The 9,395-nt window shown below is 47.9% G+C and overlaps 1 protein-coding gene across 4 annotated transcripts; it reads left to right on the forward strand.

The window, feature by feature from the left end:
• Window positions 1-346: 346 nt before the first annotated feature.
• LOC140253803 (uncharacterized) lies at window positions 347-5,371 on the forward strand. 4 transcript variants are annotated; one of them, XR_011903985.1, is made up of 7 exons: window positions 347-449; window positions 535-575; window positions 960-1,041; window positions 1,311-1,613; window positions 1,704-1,757; window positions 1,848-2,288; window positions 4,572-5,370. XR_011903985.1 is itself a non-coding variant. In XM_072339746.1 (7 exons), the coding sequence occupies exons 4-7, from the start codon at window positions 1,499-1,501 to the stop codon at window positions 4,680-4,682; spliced, it is 717 nt and encodes a 238-aa protein (XP_072195847.1). In that variant the 5' UTR covers window positions 347-449; window positions 535-575; window positions 960-1,041; window positions 1,311-1,498; the 3' UTR covers window positions 4,683-5,371. The 4 variants fall into 4 exon arrangements, 2 of the variants coding, with proteins under 2 accessions (XP_072195847.1, XP_072195848.1); XM_072339746.1 differs by having other exon boundaries at window positions 1,311-1,609; window positions 4,572-5,371; XM_072339747.1 differs by having other exon boundaries at window positions 381-465; window positions 1,311-1,609; window positions 4,572-5,371.
• Window positions 5,372-9,395: the final 4,024 nt, after the last annotated feature.

The raw sequence follows: 9,395 nt of genomic DNA on the forward strand, positions 1-9,395 counted from the left end.
GACCGTTAATGCCGGGGACGTTCTTAGGAAGGGTGTCTCGTGAGACGCAAAGCGATCCGTTCCAGTTTGACACAATTATTTAATTGATTTATGAATCCATCAAAGAGGCGAGAAGGGGAAGCGCGTACTAAGCTGTCATTTACAGAAACGTCATCTCAGCCCCTAATTCAGATCTCGGGTTCACGTGTCAAACTGTCACGTCCCCGGGCCGACCGTAACGAGCCCCAGCTGCGCTAACGAGGCGGCGAGCGTCAGGCGGGGCCGCGACCGCTCCGGCGCAGCTGCGGCGGCCCGGGAGCGGCTGCGGTTCGTCGGCAGCCCGGAGGCGGAACCGCGCTGACGCCTCTTAAGCTCCGCCTGAGGCCGCCGGTAGCCACGAGGGATCAGACCGGAATCAGCATTACGAGGAGCCGGAGCGGGTGGCGTTTCTTCGTCCGGTCGTCGCGTCGGTGAGGCCGAAAGGCGGTAGGTGGGGCTGTTTTTTTACGCGTGTTTTTGGGCTTGATTGTGATGTTTTTCGTTGTTTCGTTTCAGGCTGCTGCCGGACCTTTCGCGTCGAGGATCGGCCCTGACCGGTGAGTCGTTCTATTAGAACCGGAGCCGCGGAGACGGCGCGCTTCGGAGCCGTCCGGGGCCCGGCTTCCCCGGTGGGAGACCGCCGGGCTTTCGCCGCGCTCCGTTCGGGGCAGACGCGGGGTCCCTGCTGTGCTTCTGGGAGCCGGCGCGGCGTCGCCGTCCGGCCGCCGTCACGTTTTCGGAGGGAGCCGCCGCTCGGTTTTCCGAGTCGCAGCGCAGCCCTGCCGCGTTCTCGGTCCACCCCGAGTTTTTCAGCGGCTTTCTCGCATCCTTCCTTTTTGTCGAGCCGGAGCGAGCGGGACGGGGCCGTGTTCCTGCGGCCTCGGTGCCGCCGGGAGTAAGAAGCGACGGCGAGAGCCGCTTAAACGGAATCTTTTTCGCAGATCGACCGAGGGTCGCGGCGGAGACTCCTTTATGCCGGAATTGCTGAGGCGGTGGAAGCCTTGAGCCTTTAGAGGCTAACAGGTATGTCTTTTTTGTTTTGTTTTTGTAGTAATCTCGCAGGTCCGCCGTTCGACCGCTTCTATTTCCTCGCCTTCAGTTAGGCGCGGCGGTCGGGTTCCGACCCGGCGTTTCGGATTCGCCGGCGCGGTACTGCCGCCGGACGGGCCCGGGCGGAGGGGGACCCCGGGGCGTCTTCGCCCATTCGGCCGGCGTTTTCGGGCGCTTCGGTCCGTCCCGCTTTCGGCGAGGGGGACGGGATCGTGTGTTCTCTCCTTTTCTTTTCTGTGTAGTTTCAGGAGAGTCGTCTCATTCTCCACACGGAGACACGGCTGGACAGGAACGCTGCCGTGGAGGGCTCACAGATTTTACAGGAATACGTTCCGGGGACGAGGCGGCGGAGTCGGTGTTGTGGCGAGAGTTCCTCGAGGGACGCGGAAACGAGGGGAGCGCCGAGGAGCGGGGCTCGAGCGGCCGGTCCATGTGGGTTTCATTGCCGGGGGCGTCCGTCGCAGGCCGGGACCGAGAAGCGTGGAAATGGGCGTGCACGCATCCAAAAGGAGCTTCTCAACTTCAGTCGTTTGTTCTAGCTGTAGGTTTGTACGTCCCTGCTAGTTGTCAGGAAAGTGAAATGTATCTTTGCAGGAGGTTCGGTCAGCGAGTCTAAGACTAAAATTTTTGTGCAGGTGACAGGAGACCGGGAGGAGCGCGAGGCCTCCGGAGCTCGTCTTCAATTGCGAGTAAGTGACGGGAGTAACCTGAACAAAGGGAGCTGGGGTGAGTGATTTGCAGGTAGTTTTTTACTCAATGAATCATTTTATTTTTGCAAGGGACTGGAGGACTGCAGGGTAAAGACGATCGGCGCAGCTTTTGGGAAGCGTGAGAAGGACGGCCGGCAGAACTACAGGTTTTCACTCTCCAGACAGGTTGTGGAGTCGTGTGGTCCCGGGATACTTAAGTTGGGCCCGCAGCATTCGCAATGGAATAACCATCACAAAGCCACGGAAGCAAGGGAGATGAACAGCAGGATATTTTTCTTTCACATCGGCAAGGAGATGAACAGCAGGATTTTTTTCTTTCACATCGGCAAGGGAGATGAACAGCAATATTTTCTGTTCACATCGGCAAGGGAGCCGAACAGCAGGATTTTTTTCACATCGCGTTCTGTAGCGGAGCATCGGCTTCGACAGGGAGGACGGAGGGGAGCGAGCCGTCAGACGAGAAGGTCGGCCACCCGGAAGCCCGTCGGGATGAGGATACGGCGTCACCAGGTAGGGGCTGTGTTTTTTCTACTCTTTTTTTGGAGGAAGGTGGAGCGGTTTCAGTCGTGCGAGTTGTTAGAGGATTAGGGTTAATGGAGAGAGGGTTGAGAAATATTGGTGTGGTTGTCCTGTAAGGGTTTTGTAGTGTGAGGTGCTATGTCTTAGAGCTGTTTAGTTTTGTCAGGTTCTAGTGCAGCTGGTGCGTCTGTCGATGCCGTGGCTGGCGGGCAAAGGCAGGAGAAAGGTCGTGCTAGAGTGTCTAGCGGGCTGTTTTTTGGGGTTCAGCAGACGGTCTGTTGGAGGTTAGCACTGCGGTGAGGGGGTTGTTTTTCTGTTGCCGTTTGGCCATAGTTAGTGGTTATGGTGGAATGTTTGTTCATGTTGCCGCAGGGAGTTGGAATCGGCACGGTGGCAGGGGGCGAGTCAGACGGCTCGTTTGGATCAGGTTTAGGGGCTCGCATAGGTTGGCGTTGTGTTCTTTTGTGCTGTTTCTGTTAGCGCGGAGCCTGATGTCTGGAAGGCAGGGAAGCTCGGTTGAGGCGTGTAGCATCGGCAACTTGTGCAGTTTTTGGTGTATGTATTTTTTTTGTGTGGTTCAGAGGCTAGAGTATGTAGTGTTGTTTGTGCTTCATTAGGGGATGGAGCCGTCGGGGGTTAGCTCGATCGTGTTATTGTTGGCACCGTCAGGTTAGCGCATGCGGTGGCTTCTTTGTTGCATTTGCCTCGGTCAGCAGTTGGTTTTGTTGAAGGTCAGTTAATGTTTCTCGGTGAGTAGTTGGTTGTTTGTGTCTTGTTAGGACTTGGCTGGTTTCTGTTTTTTGCGGCACCGAGTCTTCTGAGTTTTGGCTGCTGTTTTTTGAGGGAAAATCGTCGTGTCGGTGAGCGTGCAGAGTTTTCGGCTTTTGTCAGCGGTCGTTGAATTTTCCTTGTAGAGTAGTCGCGGTTGTGGTGTGTCAGGACTCGGTTTGTTTCTGTAGTGTTGAGTTTGGTGTTTTTTTGCAGATTCAGTGTGTTGTTTGAGCATGCAGAGTTTGCGTTGGTTGTTGGTTAAATGTTGAGGAGTTAGATGTTAGTGTGTTTGTTAGGACTTGGCTTTTTTTGTGGGGCAAGTGTAGTTGCTTGAGTTTCTTTTTCTGTGATTGGTCTGTTAGGAGTCGGCTTGTTTAGTATTTTGTGGTGTTGAGTTGTCTTTTAGTTTAGGCTGGTCTTTTGCGGAGTTAGTGTTTGAACATGCAGTGTTTTCTTCTTTTGTAGTTTAAATTTGGTTGGAGTTGGATGTTTGAGGTGTGTTTGTTAGGTCTTGGCTTGTTTAGTTGTCTTAGTTTTTGGCTGGTGTTTTTTTTTCAGAGTTTTGTTCTTTGGTAGTTTAAACTTCTTTTTTGAGAAGTTAGATGCTTTGTTAGTACTTGGCTGTTGGTTTTTTTGTGTTTGTTTGTAAGGACTTTAGCTTTTTGGTAGGTATTTGAGTCTTTTTTTTCTTGGCTGTTAAGTGTTGTTTTGAACTTTGCTTTTGTCTTGCATGATTTGGAATGTAAGGGGGAAACTCTGGCTACTCACTCTTGGAGTGAGTGGCCAGAGTTCCCCCTTTGTAATGGGGCTAGACACCGGGTTTTGCACTATCTCTAAAGAGATATATTTTTTTTATTTTTGGGCGGGATGGTGGGTTCATGTCGGTCTTTTTGCCGGTGGGGGGGCCTGTGGAGGCCCCCCCTGAGTGGGGGTGTGAGGGGGGCCCCACCTGGTATAGGGGCCCCCTGAGTGGGGATGAGGAGGGGGCCCCACCTGGCATAGGGGCCCCCTGAGTGGGGGTGTGGGGGGGAAGCCCCTATAGAAGGGGCTTCCCCTGAGTGGGGGTGTGAGGGAAGGCCCCTTCTTCCTATAGGGGCTTTCCCTGAGTGGGGGGCGGCTTCTGCTGATGTTGTCTTCCCTGTGTGCTTGACTGTTTCCCACGTGGTGATGGTGGTTTTGTGGTAGGGCTCCTAGGCTGTAAAGGAAGAGGCTTGGAGGAGCTGGGCTTTATGTCCTGCAAAAGAAGAAAAATGAATTGAAGTGTTAGGGCAAACCAGAATGATTAAATAGCTTTTCTCCGTGTAGTCACTAAATGGCAATTGAGAAGCAGAGGGAGTTGCCCTCTAAAAGGGTTTGGATAAGTGGCTGGAGGGTAAGTGTGCCTGCAGTGTATGTGTCTGGTATGCTGTGGGTGTTTTATAGTATTGATTGAAATAGTTTGAGATACCTGAGAAGGAGTTAAGTTGCCACTTTGCTCTCTAAGTGTTTTGTGTTCTCATCTAGGAAAGAAAGTCAATCAAGCAGAAGAATAAAGAAGATGGTCCTGATGGTTCCTCTTGTGCCAAGTCAAAGGCTGACTCCACTGCTTTTCTACATTTGAATAACATTAAATAAACTCTTTTTGCATTACTGAGGTTTAACTTAGTATTTCTAAGTAAGTGTGCCTCCCTAAATGTGTGCTGATTGCAATCTGTAGGCAGACAACTTAAATTTCAAGAATAAAATATGAACTAGGACTTGCTTTGTAAGAGAAGTCTTCTACTTTGTATTACTACTTTAATAATAATTAAAATAAATTAATAATAATTAAAGTAATAATTAATACTTTATTTATTACTACTTTATTATTTATTACTTAAGCCCAGCTGTAGAGGGCAGCATCAGGATATAACTCTGTTCTCATTTCAGTGTGTACCACTGGCATATCTCTAAGCTCGCTTCTATGATGTGAGAAGCAGGTTATGATGTCTGTCTTGTTTGGAGACAAATAAAATAAAGGCTCAAAATGGTCTTTCAATAAAGCTGTTGTGGGTGTCAGAGTGAGTGCTGTGGGTTGTCAGAAGTGAGTGGGATGTCCTATGCAATTGAGGGAAAGAGAAGCCATGCTCAACACTTTGTACAGAGGATGCCTGTCTGTCTCTGAATAAAACAAAGATAAACCCCGCTGTAAAATGTCACTTACCTCAATAAAAGATGTGCTGGCTACTTCTGGACTTGAGCCTTGTTCCTTTGGTGGGGGTGTTAGGCTGTTTATCATGATTAAGGCAAAAGGTGACGAAGATGATCCCTTGTAAGCAAGCCCACTTGCTTGTTTTGTAGCCTGTAGAAACAGAAAATGAGACTTATAGTTCTGCATTAGCTTCATTTGAATTTAACATATCAGATATGCTTTATGCGACAAGTAAAACTGCAGAGTATGATACCAGTGGTCTTATTGCTGCAGTTGAGCATATGGATAGAAGTATTCCTTTAATTCAGTAAAGCCTTGAGCTCTTGAGAAAACACTTCTTTCTGTGTTACAGTTAAGTTTGCTGACAATTTACTTGGTTTTTCCCTAGGAAACTCTCTAGCTGCTGCTTCTCTTTGAAAGCCTTTGCCTTGAAACTTGGTGATTTTCTGTGAGCCTTGGTTCCCAAACTGAGACTTAACTCTAATACAAAAGGGTGGGGTGGTGGTATTGTGTCACATTGTTCTGACTGAAATAAAAGAAACTGTATTCCCTTCTGCCTCTGTATAATAAAAGTAAACAGATTGAATCTTTTCTGCTGTAGTCTGCAGTTATGTACTGGCTACATGTTTAATAACTGATCTGTTTCTGCTACCATTGAAGTGCAACAGTTGTTAGATAATTCAGGATTGTGTGCAGAGCTCACTTAAAAATGATTCTGCTTTCCTATTGATATGAACAGCACAGCACTACATTAGTAGATATTTCTAATTAATAGCTCAAGAACACGTTAAAAGGCAAATGATCATCGCAACAAGCATAATGATGGATCGTTTTCCTGAGGAATGCTTGAAGTCTCTTTAACTGCGCTAATAAATGCTTATAAGAAACAACAAGCTCATCACAATTACAAGTCTGATTTTTCTAGTAAATACAAAAAGAAAACACCCTATTGCTCCTTGCTGCTCACTGTCAGTCTGTTGACTGCCCCGGCTATTGCTGAGAGTCCGGTCCAAATGCTTCGGCAAGGGGGTTATAACAGGTCAGTCTCCTGCACCCTCGCTGTCTATGTAAGATCTAAACCAGCTAACAGATAACCAGTCACAGCCACACTAATAAAGTATGAAACTTGGCGCGTTACCTACCCTTTCCTTGAACACCTCTCGGGATACTGACTATGAATCAGTAAAAAAATAAAAAAAAAAAATAAAAAAAAAGTATTTATATATATATATAAATAAAGAGCAGAATTGCTCTTGCCAAACTGCACATGCTTTGCCAGCCTCTCCTCTCGTCATTTATCCTAACAAACGCTTGCAGTCTCCTTTGTAGGGGGTCTGAGTCAGTGCTTAGCTTTTATTTTTATTATATATAAGAGGTACAAGGAGGAAGGGCTGTCTGCTGAGATAGGACTGACTTTCTGCATCCCCCTGCCCGACAAGCATCTTCCCTACATGCTCAGATAATACAGAACTAGAACACTGCACAGACACCTCTTTTGTTATGCGTGCGCTCAGTGGAGCGAGCGGATGTTAGAAACGAAAAAAAAAAAAAAAAAAAAAAGGCAAACTTATAGCAATTAATTACTGAATCAGAATTGCTTCAACCGTTGCAGTTAATGACCCTATCCCATTCATGCAAAATGGCAAACAGGTCAGAATCAGTAATACAGATACAGCTAACAAGTACAGATTGTCTCCCACGCAACATCAAAGACTTTCAACTGCTAAAATCCAAGACATTTCACTAAACATATTGTCTGCATAGAATCAGTATTAGTGTGTTCTACCACCAATACCCAGAAGGGCTGAACAGAAAGTAAGTTTCGTAGCTATGAAGACTCAAACAGCCAAACACGCCCCTCTCTTGATCCCCTACATTGAAAAACGCCCTCCCTTGTCACGCCGTGTGGGAGCTCCCACATTCTCTAGGATCTACGCTCACGTGGGGAAATCTCATCTACAGTAATAGCCCTTCTGCATCAAATTGACTTTTCAAGCTGACAAGATAAATCCCTGCCCTCAAAACCGTGCAATAAATGTCAAAGTAAGGGGATTTTTTTTCCCAATTAAAGAGAAATCAAACCTACAATGACAGTAGGAGATCTTTTAAATTCCTTTATCTGATATAACCCTTCTCAGCAGTTTCTAAGTTCTTAATTACTTCACACGTCAAAATCCAGCCATATAAATAGAAATATTAAGGCTACAAAGGAAAGGCTACAGCTATTATCTTTGTAACAGCACCGGAACCACTGCCGTGAGATCACGTAACAAAAAGAACAAGGCTTACCTGTCTCTGAAGATCTAGGCTCACTGAAAAACTCCACAAAGGAGGGATCTCGACCCTCGAGTGAGGTCTGAGAGGGGCAGAACCTGGTTCCAGCCCTTCCCATTGTTATGGTAAATCGCCTCCGCCTGTGCTCCCGAGACAGACCCGGTCTCCTCGCCCAGGTGCCGGATCCGGTGATTCGGACGTGGATTCTGAAGTTCCCTGACAGTCTTGCAAATCTTACTGCTTATGATACAATCTATATATATGCATACTATATATATATGTGTGTGTATATACGTATAATATATATATATATATATATAGTATATATATACACTATATATATATACTGGTATAATCCAGTACCTAGACACACTAGTCTCGGATAAGTCAGGCAGAACCGCTTATCCTTCTCAAAGACTTTCCCGAAAGATGGGATCCCCCAAACTTCGCCACCTTAGCAAAAGCTTGGCAAGAGCTTAGCGAAAGCTCCCCAGAACTCCAAGGACTCTGACTGAGCTCAGCACGTGAGGAAAGAAAACTGCGGAGACTGTCTGACTCACAGGCTTTTCTACTGTTCTGTTTTAAATGGAACTCTGATCAAGTGAGATGATCAAACAAGAAAGCTCATGCCTCAAGTCGCTGTCTGACTTGCTGAACCCTCATCTCCACTACTTGTGCTGAGGTAGAAGATCAAATCTGACATTTCTCAGAGAGAAGCCACTGGCAGAATTTGCTCAATTCCCAGAAGGGGCAATTGTTTAATTCAAAGAAACCTCACAGTCATATGTTCAAAAGCTCACAGGTTTCCAACCCATCTTGTTTGCAATGCCAATACTCCAAGTATTCCAATTATTTTACCAGGGGAAAAAAACCAAACACACAACACCACTATCAACAACAACAACAAAAGATGAAATCATCCTTTCTTTGCATCTCAAATCATTAACCCTGCAGTACGTACTCTGCTCACACAAGTCTCAGTTTTCTTTACCCCATGGGGACGAATAGCATCCCCTAAGACCCGCTCTATGGAGCAGTGCTCTTCAACCTCGTACCCGATGACGCAAATATAGAAATCGCGCGCACCCTAGACATGATCACTGATGGCACCGAGCTCGGTGGTGCTGCTGATACAAAAGAAGGGAGGGACATCATCCAAAGGGATCTAGACAAATATGAAAAGCAAGACCACGTGAACATTACGAGGTTCAACGAAGCCCAGTGTCCCGCTTGGGTCAGAGCCTTCCTAGATACAAGTACGAACTGGGAGGAGAACTCACGGAGATCAGCCCCGTGGAGAAGGCCGCCAGGGCCCTAGCGGACTAAAAGCTGAACGTGAGCACAACGGCACCCCCTTGCGGCCCAGAAGGCCGGCGGCATCTTGGGCCGCGTCAGAAGAGAAAGGGCGTCGGGAAGAGGGAGGTGACGGTCCCCCTCCGCTCTGCCCCGAAGGGCCCCGGCTGGAGTCCCGCGCCTGAGCCTCGGGGGGAGAAATACTGCCGGAGTGGCTCCGGGGGAAGGCCGCAAAAGGGAGCAAAGGGCTACAATACTTCTTCCAACGAGAAACATTGAGGGATTTGGGTCTGTTTATCACAAGGGACAAAGGCCTCATTACAGCCTACTAGCACACGAAGCGAGCTCATAAACAGGACAGACGCTGACCTGTTATGCGGTCTGTGTGATACTGTTGTACTGATGTGAAGTACAGCAATAACAGGAGGGTGGCAAAGCGCTAGGCAACCAAAGACGAGCCCGAACGCAGCAACTGCCACAGAAGCAGCACCAAAGAAAAGAAAAACGCCTCACCTTCTAAAGATCTCTCTACTACTCACAGAACTCGGGCAAGATGCTCTCACCTCCGCCGCCGAGTCTTAAATGAGGGC

The sequence above is a fragment of the Excalfactoria chinensis genome, chromosome 6, assembly GCF_039878825.1.
Source record: "Excalfactoria chinensis isolate bCotChi1 chromosome 6, bCotChi1.hap2, whole genome shotgun sequence".
Lineage (NCBI taxonomy): Eukaryota > Metazoa > Chordata > Aves > Galliformes > Phasianidae > Excalfactoria > Excalfactoria chinensis.

What these genes read in the sequence shown, in the direction of transcription:
- LOC140253803 (XM_072339746.1), top strand. Translation starts at nt 1,499, where the DNA reads ATGTGGGTTTCATTGCCGGGGGCGTCCGTCGCAGGCCGGGACCGAGAA. An exon ending in TTCAGTCGTTTGTTCTAGCT is followed by an intron (nt 1,610 to 1,703) that starts GTAGGTTTGTAC and finishes ATTTTTGTGCAG; the next exon opens with GTGACAGGAGACCGGGAGGA. An exon ending in TGAGGATACGGCGTCACCAG is followed by an intron (nt 2,289 to 4,571) that starts GTAGGGGCTGTG and finishes GTTCTCATCTAG; the next exon opens with GAAAGAAAGTCAATCAAGCA.